This window comes from Brachyistius frenatus, unplaced genomic scaffold, assembly GCF_029030835.1.
Source record: "Brachyistius frenatus isolate BFR_SWC_R1_liver_20210118 unplaced genomic scaffold, ASM2903083v1 Contig_131, whole genome shotgun sequence".
In the NCBI taxonomy this organism is placed as follows: Eukaryota; Metazoa; Chordata; class Actinopteri; family Embiotocidae; genus Brachyistius; species Brachyistius frenatus.
This window is the reverse complement of record NW_027210730.1, coordinates 737082-757221: the sequence shown is the minus strand read 5'-3', so window position 1 is coordinate 757221 and position 20140 is coordinate 737082. Positions and strand designations below refer to the sequence as shown.

Sequence of the window (20140 nt, the reverse complement as noted above, 5' to 3'; positions counted from 1 at the left end):
CAGCTGTCTGTAAGGATGCAGCAGCCCAACTGACCTGCTAACTGGCAGAAGAATAAGAAATCCTGTAATATTAAAGAAACCCATGTTGTTTACCAGCAGCAGCTGATTTACAAAATGAAGTAGAAAAAAAAAAAAACCTTCTTAACAATGAGCAGTTTATGCAAATACTCACGCCAGCACTTAAAACACAGACAAATAAAATCAACCACAAATCCAACAGTAATCTAAAAGTCTGGCCATTTAGATGGTAAAAAAAAATCGAGTTCATCAACTACTCAAAGATAAACAAATAAAAAGGAAATTAGGTGGAGAACCGAATCAAGGGAGTAAAACAGCACAGGCTCCTCTTGTAGGGCAAAGAAACAATATGAACAACTTTCAATAGTTATAGATAGAACCAAGCAGCAACCATCAGTGATGTCATCAACCATCAGTGATGTCGTCAACCATCAGTGATGTCATCGTTGGTTTGTGAACATTATGAATCCTCCAGTTCAGATTCTGTCCGTCACCATCTTTGCGAGTTTGGAGCGGTTTGGAGCAGGAAGTGACCATATTTGGATGAGCTGGGGGCGGAGCCAGCGGTGGATCTGACTGATCTGGTTGGTCCCGCCCACCGATAGCTGTAACCTGACTGCACCAGAGGCATGTCAATCAAACAGACACGCCCCCAAAAACAGGTCTTTTTGAAGCTTCCAGTTGTTCGTCATACCCCATTTATTGCCATGGAAATGATCACGAACAAAAAGTTATATATTTTGAGAGCAAATTGCCCCACAATATTAATACGTTTTGATTCCATGTTTTATTTAGTTGGTAACTTGTTGTATAATCGCAATATTACACTTGAGGGCTTCTTCCCCTTTATCTTTGACTAAAATCTAGTTTACAGCTGGGCGTGTAGCTATGTCATGCGAGAGGGCCTCTAATTTAAAAATGTCAAACTTTTATTTTGAAAACTCAGTGGTGAAACATTCAGCCCACTGATGGTGTCTCTTCATCACTCACTCACTCACTCACTGTGACAGACGTTCAGGTTTCTTAGACAGAAGTCCAGTCAATCATCAGAGCAGAGATGTGTGTATACTGCCACCTGGTGGAGAAAAGAATAGAGCAGTTTCATTTGAAACACTTCTCAAGCACACTATACCCAAAATAATAAGACATTTCAACTCATAGGCCAGGAAGGTTGTTCACAGATAGGCGGTGCAGACTGAGCATCTAAAGTTAATTTCCCAAGATAATAATACTATAATCATTATGGAAAGTAAGAGAGGTAATAAAGACGCTCCAACGCTCAGGATGATGATAGATGTTTTATAAATAATCAGTTATCCAAGAGCTTTTTGTTCGGTTTTAATGAGCATGAACCACACGGAACAAGACGCAAAACACCTTAAACATATACGAAGTAACATGCAAGATTGAAAGACATGAGGCATCACAACATGCTTATTCAGTATCCCCGACCAGGTGTTGTAGCTGTAGGTTTCGTTTTCCTGTAAATCACATGACTCTACACATGTAGTAGGGTTCATTCTCATCCACTACAGGAAAACGTGTAACTTTCACGCCCAGACAACCCAGAGTGTGTCTATTTCACGTTTTGCTGTAGTGTATCGGCGTGTCTATTTCACGTTTTGCCGTGATGCCAGATTGCGACATCTATGTGCTTTGAGGTCATACATGTCAGATTTAGGATCATTTTTATTAAAGTGGTTAGCTGAGGAATAGATTGTCTAAACACATTCAGAAGCTTCATGGGTGTTCATTTGTGTTTCAGGTTTCTCTGTCGGTGCTTTTAGTGTTGGAGTTGCTGCTGCTCGTAGACGGCTCACTTCTCTCCACGGCTGCAAACTCCACCTTCCTGTGCGACCTCTGCAGACACAAAGTCACAGAGCTGATCACCCATCACCTAGACATCCCCTAATATCCCCGGCACACAGCAATCAGGAGTGCTTTGGTGCACTCCATTTCAGAAGCTTTTAATGAGTCAGCATAAAAACTTAAGGTGCAGAAATATCAGCTGCACATTTTGATGCCTATCTTTCGTGTCTTCATGTTTTACCGCCACCTTTCATATTCAGAACTGTGTTTAAATCACCCTGTCGTCACATATTTCCACACCTGGACTCACCTGTTTATCTGCCGGGGCTTTGGGGTACCGAGAAATGCCGTCCAGTCGGCGTTCAGTCCTCTCCCAGTCATCCAACCACAGTCGGCGGCGGTACTCCGACTGGCGAGATGTGATTCGCTGGTATATTGCCTGGTTCTGATGGCTGACCAATAGAAGCTCCTGCCTCCTCTTGTTGGCGTTCAGACTGAAGAAGACACACAGAGGGCAGTGAGACAGAAAGATAAATACATCTTGTTGCATGTTAAACACGTTTTCTTTCAACAGCTTCACTACCTGAAACCATCAACAACGGCTGAACTGTGGCATTGAAAAACATTTATGAACCAACTTTGAGAGAAATAAACCTTCAGTGTGTCTTAAAGAAGTCTTTTAACGGGTGAAATAACCAAAATGTTTCGTTGAGGGTAGAAGGACGTTCCACGACAGGAAGTGAATTGTTGTGAGATGACATGATGCGCTGTCAGGACAGGACACAGCATGACATTACATAACATGAGATGATCTGTCACAAGCTGTTATAATCTGAAAAAGGCTTCCCTCTTCTGCGCTGTCACAGTAACAGCTCACCTCTTCAGCTGGTACTGGTTCCTGTGGTCCACCAGGCCTTTAGAGCAAACGATGTCAGCCAGTTTGGAGGCCAGGAGACGGTTGTCTCTGTCGACGACCGACAGCCGCTCATCCTGTAGCTGAAATCCAGAAACCAGGAAGTTCAAACTCATTTTAGACTTCAATATAAGAGCTGTGGAGCAGTGAGCCAGTCAGACGTGACACCTCTGGTGTTAATAAGAGCTGCTGACTCTTCAATTAAAGGGCAACATTTTAAACACTGAAAGGCTTAAACTCCTACAGATGAGTTTAATGAAGGCATCACGACTAAAACTATATTTTACATTTCAAATGTCATTTCTGAGAGGTTTTTTTTAATCCTGATAAAAATGTATTGCAATAATCAAGATGATTCTACTGGTAGCTCTGATATTTGACCATGCGTGTGTGTGTGTGTGTGTGTGTGTGTGTGTGTGTGTGTGTGTGTGTGTGTGTGTGTGTGTGTGTGTGTGTGTGTGTGTGTGTGTGTGTGTGTGTGTCCACTGACCTGAAACTTCTTCAGTTTGAGCTGGATGTGAGCAGGTGTCCTGATGCCCCTGGTGTCCACCGCAGGCAGAGCAGAGCTCACCTGGACAGGTAAACCCAGGTTAGTGCACTGTGGACGTGTCCTGTGTGTCCTTGTCATCTTCCTGTGTTTTAGAGTAACTTAATTTGTGTCTGTTAGTGAGTCCTATTCCCTCATTCTCTTGTTGTTTATCTGTGAATAGCTGCTGTAGATTAAATAATCAAACCTATTTTCAATAAGAGTCAAATGTTTCCCCTTTTTTAAAATAAGTGTACTTTTGTTATTTTTAGTTTTTAAACAAAGATGCTGTTAAAGGAGCCAACCACTCTTTTTCCAACGCTTATTAGATTTTAGTCCCATCTGTAACTGATCAATAGTTTGGACAATCTTCTGTTTAATTTTTCATGCCCACATATATTGTGATTTTTTTTTTTTTTCCTTTTTCCATCTTTTTCCACATAACTTTCCATCTACAACCTTCTTTCCTCTGAGAGCTTTACTTTGATGTTCATTCACATGGCTGAGCTCCACCAAAGCAGCTGAATCAGCTTCTTTTATGGGAACAATAACAAATTGATTGACACACTCGACCAGCAGCTTGTGAGAAGTGTTTTTTTTTCTACTTAATCAAAACCACTTTCTTCTCCTAACATTAACCAAAGTGTTTCTTAAACCTGGTCTGGATGAGAATCTGTGTGATGTCACAATGTGGTATTTACACTGCTGCCATAATTTAATTGAGACAGTTTTTGTGAAAGTAATTTAATAATTTCAAAGAAGACAACTGTTCTTATATTTGCCAAATATTGTGGTGAGTTTGTTTTGCCACCCTGATGGAGGCCAACAATAAATGACCTTTAACCACACAAGTGTCGAACTAGGAGAACAAATAATGTAATTATTGCACTTATATAGATTAATTTGTAGTTTTACACATACCCTGCATCATATATTACATATAGAAAGATCCTATCAGTCGTCCACCCCCTCTCTCCACCCTCCTACCTTGCTGCGGTGGTTTTCGTAGTCACTCTGGTCCCATCGCTGCTGCAGGAAGCGGTTGGTGACGGGTTTAAACGGCTGGTATGACCGGTGCATCTTGCATCCATATGATAATAACCACGCTCACTCGTTCATGTCCATCCGACCCAGCAGGAGGTGTTTGCATTTGTTGTTTGCCTCCAGTTGCCATGGAGACATATATCCGTCTTTGTTTCATTGCAGCCAGATAAGTTTCCTATTAATTATTACTGAGTTTGTCTTCTTAGCTCTGCTCAGGTGGCCTGTGAACACACACTCATACACACCTTCACGGCTATGAGTTGTGCGTTTCAACGCGACGAAATGTTGCGTCTTCTCAGTTTTGTGTTTTACTTTTCTTTCTGTACTGGAGGGTGTTCCACATTGTGTAGATTCATATTTGCTGCCTTTTATCTCCTCAGCATCAACTGCTGTTTATCAGCACTAATAGAAAGTCCCGGGAAGTTTCAAACTTTAACCAGTTGCTCTGATTTGTAGCATTAAGAGTGTTTAGTGAAGCACTTTTAACATCTGAAGACACAACATTCTGCCTTTTCCCCTGTGTGGGCGTTTGAGTGTGATTTTTAACTTATAGGTGCAGCATGGAAGATTTGTAGTTTAAAACATTTCCAAATTAACTAAAATTATTTGCAGAATGTGTAGAGATAATAGCTTTGATATTTTTTTCAGACTTCTATGTGTGTATTGTGCTCTATAACCAGCCAGGCCCTGCCGCTCCATCATGTGATACCACACTGAACCCTAAAAAGAATTGCTCCCAATGGTGTACCATCGGTGTGTTGTAGGTCACTTCGGATAAAAGCATCAGCTAAATGTAATGTAATGTAACACTGATACTCTTTGTGAAGTAGAAGCAAAATAGGTGTTGCTTGAAACATTTGAAATGAAAGAGCATTTTGTGAGAGAAACCCATCACACGTAAAGAAGCTTCACCTCAAGAATTTAACTGGACAACAAAGCTCTTTCTGGTTCGAATCATGCAACTGCATGCGGCTCCAGTTTACCACTGTCATAAGTTCAAAGTATATAATAAGGCAATATGTGCCTGGTGGAAACAAAGACATCTTTTGATTATAAAATTAATGCCATATTTCCTCTGAAATCACAGCAAAATATGATATTCAGTGTACGGTGACATTAGAATAAAATCTCCTCACGAAGCACCCACGATAACATTAGAACACGATAGATTCAATTATAAGAATAGAAGTCGTTCATTGTGATAAACATTTACGGAGAACATTGCAGGTTTAGTCTTTGTCTTTTTCAAAATCAACAACAAACTCTCTTTTAACAAATAACATTTAACGTTGAACACACGCAAAAAAAAAAAACAACATTACCAAAGTAAAGTTTTGGCTTCATGGCTCTCAATTAATGTGACTGAGAGGAGTCATGCTGCAACCAGTTTTCTGTGACACTAATTAAACAGCCGAGTAACCCAGAGAGTGTGAGACTGATCCCAGATCTGATGAGCGTGAATCAACTATGTCTCAGTCCATCTCTGATTCACCACACTGAAGTCCTTCTGACAGAGTGCTAAATTACCAGACAGACGTACTCCGGATTGATTCACACTTTAATTTCAGGAGGCAGTTTATTAATTTCAGTCTTCACACATTAACACTGAACAAAGAAGCACATTATTCTCCTGTGCTTTCTTTACGTTACATTACATTATATTTCATTTAGCTGACACTTTTATCCAAAGTGACTTACAATAAGTGCATTTCAACCAGGATGGTACAAAACCCAGAACAACAAGAATCAAGTAAATACAATTTCTTCAAGAAAGCTTTACTTATATGTTCACAAAATGTACAAAAAGACAACATATTTCTAACACAAAATTATTCATAAAGAAATCCAGCATGTCCTTGTACAAAGAATATCTCTTATAAAATAAAATTTAAAAAAAAACATTTCCCATTACTTTTGGCACAGTCTTCCTCAGATATCCTGAGTAATTATTTTCCCCTACAACAGCAGGTGGCGCTATGAGTCAATTTAAAGCCACTGGACCCACTCATTTCCTGAACCCTTCTCCTAATCTTAACAATGAGTTTAACCCTCAAACAGTCCTGACAATGTGAGTCAATGTGGACTGGCTGAATTCAGAGGCACCTGCAGAAAATATCATATTTTACATAACTTACAAGGACCTTCCATTGTTTAATTCGTTGCTTCATATCTTTATTTCAAACATCATTGTCAACATAATACAAGTGCTTATACAGTGATTCTTGGTGAATCTGCAGTGTATAGCATTAAAAAATTTTTTTTTTTTTTTAAATTAGATGCAAAAATGTCCGACTTAAAGTTCTGATGCAATTAAATATCACACCAAACATCAGATTTGCATGCGGCATCCATCCTACCTCACATCTCATATCTGTGGTTGTGTTCATTAGAAACTCTGACAATCCAGAGTTGGGACCAAAAAGGCAGAGTTGCAGTTTTAAATGCTTTCCTGTAAATTTCTTTACAGCTGCCATACCCTCCCCAAACCTGGCGCAATTAATTACAATTCATTACCTTTCTTTATCCGTTAGTTAACAAGGACATGTGAAAATAAAGGAATTGAAATCACTGAAACTGAATAAATAAATAAATCCTCAAGACATTAATAATCTATTGATATAATAATCAATGTTCATTTAAGTATTTTCTAAAAAATTGGCACTTCTGAGCTAAAGTTGAAAATCTACAGAACTATTATGAAATTAAAGGGCTGATTATGTTATCCAAGACTTTTTGTAAATGAAATGTACCACTTTTTTATTTTTTTTATTTTTTCATACACAATGCCTCCAGCTCCGCGGTGATCCAGTCAGCCCGCTCCGGGTCCAGTGACTCCAGCTCCGCGGTGATCCAGTCAGCCCGCTCCGGGTCCAGTGACTCCAGCTCCGCGGTGATCCAGTCAGCCCGCTCCGGGTCCAGTGACTCCATCCGTCCAGTGTTCCGGGATTTCCGGTCTTGTTGTAAACCTAACAGCCATTTAGCCCGCGGTGCTGTTGGTCTGTGTTAACAGGAGTACTATCCGATCCGGGACCACCACATCCAGCCATGGAGTACCTGCAGCTGCTTCTGTTTCCGTCCAGCCGCGAGACCTGACCCCGAGATGAGTTCGTTCGTGCCCGCCGATGCGCGGTGTTCTGCGGGCTGTGAGCGTGTGATGGCTGCGGTCCAGTGAGCTGGAGCACGTTGACTGGTCCGCCTGCTCCGATCCACCACTTCGGGAGCTTCACTTAATTGTGTGTTTTTTGTTTTTTTTTACCGGGGATTATCGGCGCCTGTGGAGTGTAGATGCCTATTTCTCGGATCGGGATTCCTACCGGGGTAAGTGGACGCGGTCTGCGGGCTCTCGGGGTCTTTTTTCGGGGTCCACTTTTCTTACAACGCGGGATAGCCTTGCTAGCTATCCCGGGGTTAGCTCAGCAGGCTAGCTGTTGTCTTTGTCTGGAGAGACCGGACAGCTAAGGTGCAGGCGTCCATCATCGGACACGTCCCCGGCTGACCCGCTTGTTGTCCTCCTGACCGACCTGGTGGATCCACATCGGCTCCTCTCCATCCAGCGGGTAATGACCGCGTCGACAGCGGGTTTTATTGCGGGTTTTCCGGTGTTTGTGTGGATATTTCACACCGCTCCTTCACTGTTTGTTGTACCGTCCGTTTCCAGCAGAGCCGGGATGTTCAGCGGGCTTTAAAGCTGCTGTGTGTTTGATGAACTCCCGGTCGGTCCTTCCCTTTATATCGGTTGTTATTCTCCACAATATTAAAGAACTTGTTGGAATCAAAGCTGTTTAATGTCAAAACACATTTTAACACAGCGAGGTGGGATTTAATCACTTGTCCGATAATGGATCCCGTGAGGGGGGGGGGGCGGCGGGTTGAAAGCGACGCATCCGTAATTGTCCATCACACGTTACAAACCCGCTTCAGAACCGGTCCACGTGTGTAATGGCGTCTTTCGGTGTTCCGGAGAACCGTGTGAACCGGAGAAACACCGGAACATCGCGACCTCCGCTCGGAGCAGCCTGCGTCCGATAATGGATCTCGGTGAGTCTCAGCGGGCCACGGCGGGCCTCGGGGTTAGCTGCACAAGTTGTGCTCAAATGTCTCGTATAATATTCAGCGGTGGACTTTTCTGCGGACGCCGAAGTGTGTGTTTGCTGCCGGTATTATTCATCTGAAGCCGCCGTGTGGTGTTCCCGGTGTCACCGGTGCTATTGGACCCGTCGGCCGAGCCGTAAGCCACCGCTAGCAAAGCCCTGCCGCTCCGCTCCAGCTAACGGGTAGCTCCGTGACGAAGCTCCGCGGTTCGGTTTGTGCTTGTTTCATTTCATTTGTTCCTTTTCTTCACATTTGACAAACATCTCTTCGTTAAAGCCCACAGTTCGCTATTATTTCCAGTACAGGTCCGGAGAGCGCCCCTCGCTAACCGAAACAAGCCCGTCCAACGGTCGGTCGGTCGCGGTGCTAACGTCGCTGAACATCGTGGAAATATCAACAAAAAACCCCAAACCGACATCAGCGGAACCGCGTTCATGTTGGACTTCAGGCTCCCCTCGGTCCACACGACGTGGTCGGCAGGAAACATGCTGAGAGATGTCGTGCTGCACCATGTTGTTGCATAATACGAGGAAGTGCTCGAAGGCCTCGTTCAGGCGAACAGCCTCCGGTCACCGGGAGGAGAGCCGCCGGTCACCGGGAGGAGAGCCTCCGGTCACCGGGAGGAGAGCCTCCATTCACCGGGAGGAGAGCCTCCGGTCACCGGGAGGAGAGCCTCCATTCACCGGGAGGAGAGCCACCGGGAGGAGAGCCTCCATTCACCGGGAGGAGAGCCGCCGGTCACCGGGCTCTGGGCTGGAGACCTCCGGCAGGGTGACGGAGTCACATCATGGACAACACTTGTTGGACAACATCATGGACAACACTTGTTGACACTTGTTGTGCTGCTCCAGCTGCACTGACAGCCATTTAAGTGGAGCAGCACCAGAGGTGTGTCTGGATGATGGTGAAGTCTGCACCTGTGTAGACATCCATCATTTACACTGTTCACCTTCACACACTCATGAGCCATGCAAGGTGCTCCATCACACATTCACACATCCATGGTGAGCCAGTTGGGAGCAACTTGGGGTTCAGAGACTTGCCCAAGGACAGTGAGGAGAACCCGGGATTGAACCGCCAACCCGCTCTCCGTCCCGCTGCGTGGCTCAGATGGCAGTTAAATCTTGGCAGTAAATCCATTTGATCTTTTCTTAATCTTGTAGGAGATGTTGGTTTTAAGTGTCAATTAATTTGCTCTGAACCGCATGATTCAATCTTCTAATCCGGTACAATAAAGTCACGTGTGGTCTCAATTTAATACTGTGTAGTAAAAGGTACACAAATGCATAACTTTATTTTCACATCTTCATTTCAGTGGAAAATTGAGGAACTCGGCAGTTGTAACCAAGAGAAAGTGTCACCAGTGGAAACCAGCGCAGAGAGATCAGCAGTTCTAATGGTGTGAATGGTGAGAGGACGTTTTGTATTTTGAAGCAGGTTTTCCACCACTACACAAAACATGTAAACAAAGTGGTGAACCACAAAAGAAGTGGAGGTGGTTTTCATTGCAGCTTTTTTGCAATGTGATTGTTTTCAACCAGATGTTCCCAAAGCACCAAACTAAATTTCCAAAAGTACTTCTCACCGCCAATACCACCTTTTTTTTCTTTTTTTAATTTTGTATTTATTTTTTCACTTAAAATTAAATTCCCTGACTTCACCCTGCTGTATCCTCAGAAAGGCCAAATAACAACAACATAAAGCTGCTGTTTCACACTCAGAGGCTGCATCTTTTTACAGACTTACGCTGACTGTGTGGTAGACGTGAGGCTTCGTCGCTAAAGACCGAGCTCAGGTTCTGTTAAACTTCAGATCAGATCACACGTGTTCATAGACATCCTGACACGTTAACTCTCCTCCGGCTGCTGCGGGAGCCGCTTGAAACAGCTGATAATGCGACAACAAATAAAGCAGTCGGTAATCAGGAGTGAAGCTGAAACGGTGAACAGGACGGTTAAAGAGCTGGAGAGCTCGGGAAAGTTGAGAAATTAGTAGGGAGACTCATCGATAATGAAAATGACAGTTAGTGTCGACCTACTGGTGGTAAAAATGAACTCGGAGATGGAGACGTCTGAACTGGAGTTGAACTTCTTTTCCAGTAAAGTGTCTTCAGCCTCATCGGAGTTGTCCGGGCGTCGGTCTCCATGTCCGAGTGACTTCTGTCAGAAGGAGTGTTTTGTTCACCGGATTTTGCTGACATGCCTATTTGGGGGACTAGACGGTGATGTCATATGCAAATTAGGAGTCGCATTGGGTGTGTCTTTATTTAGAAAATTGACTGCTGTCACTTTGTCCGACTTCCTGTTTGGATGATCTGCTTTGTGGAGCGTAACGCGGCTTCAATCAAATATAGAATATGGACATATTTTAAGTGGAGCGGAGAATTAGTTTTTACTGAATGTATGAAGACAAACTTTGACCTTTATGCTGACATACAAGACTACAACCTGTATTCTGTTGCAATTATATGTTCCAGTGTTTCCCTAAGATGGAGTAAAGGTAAAGGTGCGAAAAAAAACAAATGTAAAAAGATGAGGACGGAGGTGGCTGGAGTGGTCGGTGGAGAGCTGGTGGAGTTTGTGATGACGGCTGCAGAAACACAGGAAAATACTTTTTCGATGCGCATTTATTTTATTGTTAAATATGAATGAAAAAAAAGAATCCACATATTTGAAGAAGCATTTAAAAAGAACGTTAATAAAACCAAGTTGTGTGTAGTAAACATCTGCAGTTCTGACGAGCTCAGTCAGGAAGTGAAACTTTTTGCAGCGTGCACGAATACAGATATCTGCTCTCTTCAAACCTTCTGATCATAATACAAAGAAGTAATAGTTTCAAAAAATAAATAAAAAATACCCCACCGCAGCCAACACTCATAAGTTCTCAGTTATTGTCGTTCCGTTAACGGTGAATATGGTCTTGACTCCGTTTAGCACTCCGTCTGATTGTAGTGTGCATAAGTACACTGCTCAAAAAAATAAAGGGAACACTTAAACAACATCGTAGATCTCAATGAATGAAATATTCCAGTTCAAATGTTTATTCATTACATAGTGGAATGTGTTGAGAACAAAATAACATCAGAATGATCAATGGAAATCAGAATCATTATCCATGGAGGTCTGGATTCAGAATCATACTCCAAATAAAAGCGGAAAAATCAGATCACAGGCTGATCCAACTTCTGTGGAGATTCCTCAAGACAAGTCCAAATGAGTCTCAGTAGTGTGTGTGTCCTCCACGTGCCTGTATCACTCCCTACAACGCCTGGGCATGCTCCTGATGAGACCACGGATGTTCTCCTGAGGGATCTCCTCCCAGACCTGGATCAAAGCATCGGTCCACTCCCGGACAGTCTGCGGTGGACGTGGCGTCGGCGGACGGAACGAGACGCGATGTCCCGGATGTGCTGGATTGGATTCGGGTCTGGGGGACGGGCAGGCCGGTCCGGAGCATCGACGCCTTCATCGTTCAGGAACCGCTGACACACTCCAGCCACATGAGGCCGAGCATTGTCCTGCATCAGAAGAACCCAGGACCCGCTGCACCAGCAGATGGTCTTCAACGGGTCTGAGGATCTCATCCCGGGACCTAATGACAGTCAGGGTACCTCTGGCTAGCACACAGAGGGCTGCGCTGCCCTCCGAAGAAACGCCTCCCCAGACCGTCGCTGACCCGCCGCCGAACCGGTCCCGCTGGAGGATGTTGCAGGCAGCAGAACGTTCTCCACGGCGTCTCCAGACTCCGTCACGTCTGTCACATGTGCTCAGTGGGAACCTGCTCTCGTCCGTGAAGACCGCAGGGCGCCGACGGAGAAGCTGCCGATCTCGGTGTTCTCCGGTAAAGTCCGATCGCCCCGCACGGTGTCGGGCTGTGAGCACAGACCCCACTTGTGGACGTCGGGCCCTCGTACCGCCCTCATGGAGTCTGTTTCTGACAGTTTGAGCAGAAACATGCACATTAGTGGCCTGCTGGAGGTCATTTTGTAGGACTCTGGCAGCGCTCCTCCTGCTCCTCCTTGCACAAAGGAGCAGATAGTGGTCCCGCTGCTGGGTTGTTGTCCTCCTACGGCCCCCTCCACGTCTCCTGGTGGACCGGCCCGTCTCCCGGTATGTCCTCCGTCCTCTTGACACTGTGCTGACAGACACAGCAAACCTTGCCACAGTGTACATTGATGTGCCATCCTGGATGAGCTGCACTACCTGAACAACTTCTGTGGGTTGGAGACACCTCATGCTCCCTCTAGTGGTGAGGACACTGGCAAAATGCAAAAGGGACCAAAAACCATCCAGAAAGGACGAGGACAGAGAAATGGTCTGTGGTCACCACCTGCAGAACCGTTCCTTCATAGGGTCGTCTTGATAATTGCCTCATTTCCACCTGTTGTCTGTTCTATTTGCACAACAGCAGGTGAAACTGATCCACAATCAGTGTTGATCCTAACTGGACAGGTAGATTTCACAGAAGTGGGATTGACTTGGAGTTACATTGTGTTGTTTAAGTGTTCCCTTTATTTTTTTGGAGCGGTGTATATTGTATGATGTGCTCTGACAAAAGAAAAATATGGGGATAGAGCATCAAAAACCTGGGCTGGAACATACGACAGTAAGTGTTCATAAAATAAGAAAAGAGAAATGATGTTTCCCATTCAGGAAGGCATCTGGAACCATTTCTGATATTTCTACAAGATGGCAGGAAACTCTGATGACTTTTATTTTGTGAGTAAAATAGTTCACGGTGAGTTAATAATGTGTACTAGTGAGTGTTTTCATGGCAGTCAGATTTGGAAAGAAGATTTATTTTTGTGTTGACAGATTTGGGTGTTACAGACTTTATAGAGTGAAAACTTAAAGGCAGTTTATCAGTAATGCTACAGTTTGTTTTTTTTATTTTGTTTTTTGCCTGGACAGATTTTTTTTTCTCAAATCAGATGTTGAAGACAGACTGTCTGCACTGGGTTTTTTTTGCACGTGAGCAAATCAGATTTGGTGCGCCACCAACCTATCTACATGGGTTGCTGTGGTAAAGACGTAGCGCAGCTACACTTTTGTCATGACTTTCCAACATGGAAGCTGTTGTTATCACCGTCCTCTACAGCGCATAAATCTTCCCTTTCTGACAGCTCTGTTAGCGGCAGCATCGAGTCTGCTCACTCTGTCTTCCTGAAAATGACGTCGATTGCAAAAGAAAAAAGAATTACATTTTGTTCAGACTTTTATAAATGGATGTGTCTGTGACAGGACAGGCTGTCCAAGCAGAGCCTGTGAACGGGAGGTGGTGGTATTGCACCCGTGATACTGCGGTAAATTCATTTGTCGTATGTGCATCAAATTGGTTGCACTGTGCAGCTTCAGCTTCTCTCTCTTTAAATGTATATTATATTCTGCTGACACGCAATAAAAATAAACAAAATTCCACAGTAAAAAGGTAAAAAAAAATACTATCGTTAAAACATGTCAGTACTTGTTGAAAGTATTGATCTGTTAATGGTATGATTTAAATGTATCCTCATCACTGCAGAGTGAGTCTGGACGGTGAAGGCTGGTTACCAACCTGAAACCAGGCTGCAGAGGACTGAAGGCACTCGGCCTGTTTGGAAGCTGCACGTCTGCAGAGGGAACACACGGCGTGCTGCGCACTCTTCGTTTGTGTGGTTGGGATTTCCAAAGTGAGCACACCTTCCTGTCCCTTCCTCTCAAACACAAACGGCCTCCAGGATTGTTCGGGTCCTTTTTAGTTTAGACCCAGACGCCACATTACAGTGTACTGTACACGCTTGAAATAAATGTACTAAATTGTCAGGCTTGTTCCGACATATTCACAATCATTACTGCTTCAGCAGGAGACGGCTCGATTTCAGTGTACGCTTGAAAAGGTTTTATTTGAAAGGCTTATTAATACCGTTTTGTATTTCTCTGTAATTTAGCACCTTGTTTAAACAATGTTGTATTTTTTTTTCTCAGCCCTGGAACTCAAATTATTTTCTGATGTCTCAACAAATATTTATCTAAATATAATTGAATTGGCTTGAAGTGACGACCACTAGCTGGAAAGGGGAACCTTGAGACTGGGGCAGGCCGAGTAAACTCATGATGGAGGTTGTTGTTGTTTGTGGATTTTAGATTCAGACTTTATTTATCCCACAGTGGGGAAATTTAGTTATGTTGATGCTTGTAATGGTCACAGTTATAGAAGCTGAACTTGCACTACTTGATTATCTGGGAGTCACAGAACCAGTAAATCAGCACCTGAAACTTCATGTGTAACGGGTATTTAAACAGGAAACAAAGATTTCTTCCTCAATCTTTCTTCACTAAATGTCCTCGTTTTCTTATTTGTGTATAATTTAATGTCAGATGGCAAAAGACTCCATTAATAGATCATTAATTTTCCAAATATAAATTGGCACATTTGGTGGGATTTTGTTTAACAAGAGGAAATGTTTTTCAATTTAAAAATAATATAAACTTGGGTGAGTGTTATGTTTGGAGCAGCGATGGCTGATCATCGCCATGACGATAAATGTTGAACTGCTCTGATCGTACAGATAGATGACTAAGCAGCACTCGTTTATCTAGAGATGCAGTTATGTGCAGTAATATTGATTGTAAGGATGAAAAGCAGCACCGATCTCCCAGTACGTCCTTTGAATGATGCCAGTAGGCCCCATTATGAGCACAAACATCAGCGGAGTTTCACCCTGAAGCCTGTCAAGCTACTCAGTCATTTGTTCCTGCAGGGAGGCAGAAGCTCACTAATGCAAGATATAAATTATCATAAGTAGCTTCCTTTGTAAAAATGAGAAAGCCGTGAGGGCTGACTCCATGAATAAGAAGCATCTAAGTAATAATGTTAATTATTCCTGGAAAGAAGTGAGTGACTATATTGCTGACAGCTTTATTAGCACCTTGGTGAACTGTGTGAGGAGTCATCTGTAAACTATGGGCAATAATGATAGTGATGAATCACTGGTGATTATGTCACGTGGGGTGTACCGAGCCATAAACAAGCTGCCTGATAACAAAGAGTGTGGTTTTATAATATTACACCTTCAGTGTGCCATTGTGAGGACCGCTCCTCTTCTTATGATCTGTTTTACAGGCTTGGTGTATCACTGCTGGTTACAACTCTCATTGTTGTCTGTACTGTTGATCGTTAAGGACAAACATGGGAGAGGAGGCAGCTTGGATAACTGCAGGCCTGCAGCTCCGGCCAGCATGTTGTCAACGGTCTCAGAAGGAACCCTGCTGGACGGGTTGAATTATTTAATCAAGTCCACTGATAACCAGTTTGGCTTTAAAGCTGAACGAGGCACTGATCTGTGTTCTCGCCTTAGAGGACATTGTAAAAACACAAGGCTGTGGACTTTCTACTTTAGTGGGTGCACCGGTCGTCCTGAGTGGCAGACAGCAGCTGTTTGGTCGGTGAGGTTTGCCCTGCGGAGACGGGCTTCACTGCCACCAGTCGCATCAACATGGACCGAAGAGGAAACCTCAGTGGAAACACGGACGAGGCTGCGTTTCAGGGTTCTGCTCACATAGATCACATCACTTGTTTTCACCTCCAGGTAAATCAAAGTAAAACGTTTATTTCACTCTTTACAACTCACTGTTTTTTAGCCACACATCAGTTGTGCCTAAACGCCTCCCCGAGCAAGTAGTACCCTGCATGTCAGGGACATTTCTAAACTCTTTTCCAGACCGGTACGTCAGGGAATTTGTCCTGGAATATTTTAGTTGCCATTTATCAAAATGTAGTATTTTCCATGTATGTAGCTGGTTTAAAAAGCCTGTTTTTCCTGTTCACTACACGGCATCGAATTTCAGCTTTTTAACTCGGAAAGTCAGGAAAAAGTCTGTGACTCGGACATTTGACTTCAGTGGGAACCCTGGAGGTGTTCAGGGCTCGTCTGTAAATACACCCGGCTTACAGCTCGACTCTTGAAGTGCAGCCTTTCACCTGCCGTGTTTGTGAAATCGAGTGAATCACCTCCAGCTTTCTATCAGTGGTGTGCCGTGTGTGCTTCCTCAAGCGTGCAGCCGTGGACACGCATTTAATGTCCTTCATGTTAACCCAGACAGAAAATAGTACTTCACTGAGCACATGAGTGAATCACCTTCTCAATGAGTTGCTGCTCCTCTGAGGAGAGACAGTGAAAGCTTTTCCTGTTTCTAACACACAATCTTCATCAGCTTGCTGTCTAATATTCCACCCGTGATTGGTGTCTTTTTAACGAGATAATCCGTGTTTTTCACTTCACTGGTCTGTGGTTTTAATGATGTGGCTGATTACAGCAGAATCAGAGGATGCTTGCTACCGTTCAGGCTTGTCGGTGTTGAGTTGTGGACCCGTCCTGGCCTTGTTTCCATCACAGCGCCGCGGTGATGTGTCCTGCTGGTGGTGAGAAACCGGGCTGTGTCGGAGCATCTCGGGGTCATGTTCAGAGGCTGTCAGCAGGGCGGGGGTGGGGTGGGGTGGGAGGTGGACTTCCTGCCACTACGCTGCCTTTAATTAAGTGTGGCATTAGAGGCAGTTGAGCACGTCTGATCTGAGAACAGCTCTGCAGTCTAGGAGCCACCAGCTAATCCACTCAGTAATTTTTACACAAGCAGATTAGGAATTAGTGCGTTGGTTGGAGCACCGAAGGCTCAGCAGGGAGACTCTAGAGTTGGTCATGCTCGTTGTTAACAAACCGCACAGCTGCCTTTACAGATACACTACAATTAACCCTTTTTAAATAGTTCAAAATTAAAACGGTGACATAAGACCAGCTGAACTACATTAGAAATATGATCAGACATTCAGTCTGAGCTCCTCATTCAGTTTTCAGGTTTCATCCATCAGTCAACAGACACTTCTTGATTCTGCAAACTAGTTTTTCTGATCGAATCACTTTGGGTTATTTTTTAAGCATGAATATCAAACCACCCCTGGCTGTCATTTTTCTGGTGTTTGGATATAAGATGAATGTTTTGGGGTTTTGAACTGTGGCTTGGTGACACATTTAAAGAGATCTTTAGAAATGTCCCAGACATTATTTTTCTATTCCTTTTGACAGTTTATAGATTCATTGAATTGATTCAGAAAGTAATTAGATGATGAGTTGCTAATGACGATAATCAATAGTTGCAGCTATTAAATAAAGTACACACTTCATTATACGGCTGCACCTTTTTCTTTTTGCTTAAAACGGAGATCATGATTCTCAGATGATTTTTTTTTTTTTTTTTAAATAAAATGTTTAGTGCACTCATTTATCTGATAGAAAAGAAAACTCGGACATCTAATAGTGTCTGATACCGGACCAGTGTTATGCTGATTTCATCCACCTGGCGAGATGTTCCTATATTTTGGCCGTTTTGTCGAGGCAGCATAAATTACACACATTTTATTCTGACCTGATCTGAAATACACGTGGCTGCATTACCCAGCAGCTACAACCAGATCTTCTCCCTTCTCAATCAATAATGACACTTCAAAACCAACTTCATGCAATGAAATGTTTTTTTTTTATCATCATTGGTGAACCTGACGAAGAGATGACTTCAGTTTTAATCAGTAAACCTGCTACTTTGCCAAATCATCAGTGGTTTTCCTTGTGGCTGCGCGGTCCTGCGGGTGCATGCAGTTCTCAGCGGGCGGGCCGAACTCGGCCCGACGCAGAAACATCAGCTTTCAGGGAACAAAAAAAACAAAAAAACTTCAGTCTCTCTTCTTCTTTGATCAAACACAACCTTTCAAGTATTTTCTGTGCGATTTAGTTTGGTCTCCTTTGCTCCCACTCGGTTTGTTTTCCGTCCCGCCGGTTTGTGCTGCTCCGCATCGCGTGGCGGTACGCTGCGTCGTCATCCGTTATGGGGAAGTGCAGGAGTGCTTGTTTTGATGCAGCTGACGTCCTCAGTGAAAACCAGCACAATCTTTGGCATTTAGAAATGATATCGTACGGCGGCATGAATCGAGATCGTGATTGAGATACAATTAATTGTGCTGCCCAACATTTCAGTCAGTTTGATAGTCAATCATTCCTCCACAGACAGAAAAATAATTGGCAACAATTTTGTTGCATAATTTGTTCTTTTCAAACAAAATCGTGCAAAAAAAATAAAATCTGCTGTTCATATGTGAATATTTGCATTGATGGGAAGCTGAATATAATAATGAGTTGGAGATTATGTTATTTTTGTAGACCCGAGTGATTAATTGGTTTCTTGATTTGAAGGAGAGAATAATGCTGTGTTTGCTTTGTCTTTGAAGTGTGTGTGTGTTTAGTTTGTGTCCGTGTTCCCGGTGTGTGTTTTCAGTATCTGCTCAGTGTGTTTTGTCAGAGCATTTCAAGTCGTGTTATTAGCAGCAGGATTAGCGCTGCCCCCCCCCCCTCCTGTTTGACCATCTGGCTCCTCCGCCACTCAGGTGCAGGCAGCGCTGACTTCAGCACACGACTGGCCGGGCAATTAAAGTGTTAAGTAACGCTCCTGACACATTAGGTCAAAGGTCAGCCTGCTCGGTCTGCTGTGGAAAGTAGTTCATTCAGACTGCAGAAAGTGTTTTTAGTACCCACAACTTGATCAGAAGTAGACATTTAATAGTTGGGAAGATTTACGCATTCATGAGCTCCTTAATGACACGTAACACCTCTTCACCTCATCAGTGGAATTTATTCTGGAATTAATTAACGCAAACTCCACAATATTTGTGGGAGTTTTACTGCGTAAAGTACGAATTTTCAATCAAAACTCGCTTCTTTAACAAAAATATCTCCCTACTTACCAAAATCTATTTATCTAAATAAATACTTATCAAAAGAAGTGATTCCATATTACTGGATGTTAAATGAGTTTTGTCCACACGTCCAGTTGTCAGAGACGTCTCTTTGTTTGTTTCATCCAGCAGGTCTATGTGTTGAATGAACATGAATTAAACAGCATCTAAAGCTCTTATTTTGACAGCTGATGTAGTCCTTGTTTCTATATTCCAGTCACAGACGGTCTGTTCTGGAAACATACGCAGCTTTTATTATTGTTTGTAACTTTTAGCTCCACGTTTCTCTAAGTTCAATAAATAAATAAATAAAAAAAGATTGGAACTAAAATATTTCTGTGATGTGCAGCATGATTATTATCACAGGAAGTGATTAAAGACTTATTCCTTTATCAGATACTGCTTTAAAAAAAAATAAAAAAAATCACATTATTCTTTCTCGATGTACAATTTTTTCTAATTCCTGCAATTTCACGCAAAAAACTCACTTAAAACTCCACAAATTACATCAGTTTTTGAGAAAATCCACTGCAAAATGAAACATTTTTGATTTCAACAATCACTGAAACCCTGGAGGGACCGCCGAATGCATCAGTGCCATCACTTAGTATTCAAAATGGATTCTTTGTCCTTGTCAAACGGTCCCTCGGGATTCAGAATCAGATCTTTGTCTGCTTGGGATAAATAAATAAAGGACTTTGTCAAACAGTGGAAATCCCAGTCAGGCCTCAATCTAATCATCTCTTCCTCTGATAAAAGCCTCCTATCAAAGGAATTTCATGGTGATCTGTTCACATGGTTCAAACTGCTTCCACTGACAGAAACGCTCAATGGTGAAAGCAAACATGCCTCCCTGTGTGTGTGTGTGTGTGTGTGTGTGTGTGTGTGTGTGTGTGTGTGTGTGTGTGTGTGTGTGTGTGTGTGTGTGTGTGTGTCAGGGCTGCCGATGGAGGTTTAAAACCGATCAACTACTATTATAA

At 43.2% G+C, this 20140-nt stretch overlaps 2 protein-coding genes across 2 annotated transcripts in view; one reads left to right on the top strand and one right to left on the bottom strand.

Annotated features, from left to right (window-relative positions):
• Positions 1-1381: 1381 nt before the first annotated feature.
• Positions 1382-4346, bottom strand: LOC138630296 (sperm axonemal maintenance protein CFAP97D1). Its single transcript, XM_069714541.1, has 5 exons — positions 4254-4346; positions 3231-3311; positions 2705-2823; positions 2138-2321; positions 1382-1878 (listed from the first exon to the last, which is right to left on the bottom strand). Exons 1-5 carry the CDS (start codon positions 4344-4346, stop codon positions 1780-1782), a joined length of 576 nt encoding a protein of 191 aa, XP_069570642.1. The 3' UTR covers positions 1382-1779.
• Positions 4347-7126: 2780 nt separating this feature from the next.
• Positions 7127-20140, top strand: part of znf609a (zinc finger protein 609a) — a 35337-nt gene continuing 22323 nt past the window's right edge. Inside the window, 2 exon segments of the mRNA XM_069714467.1 lie at positions 7127-7628; positions 9718-9810. The gene's annotated coding sequence lies outside the window, so the exon portion shown is untranslated.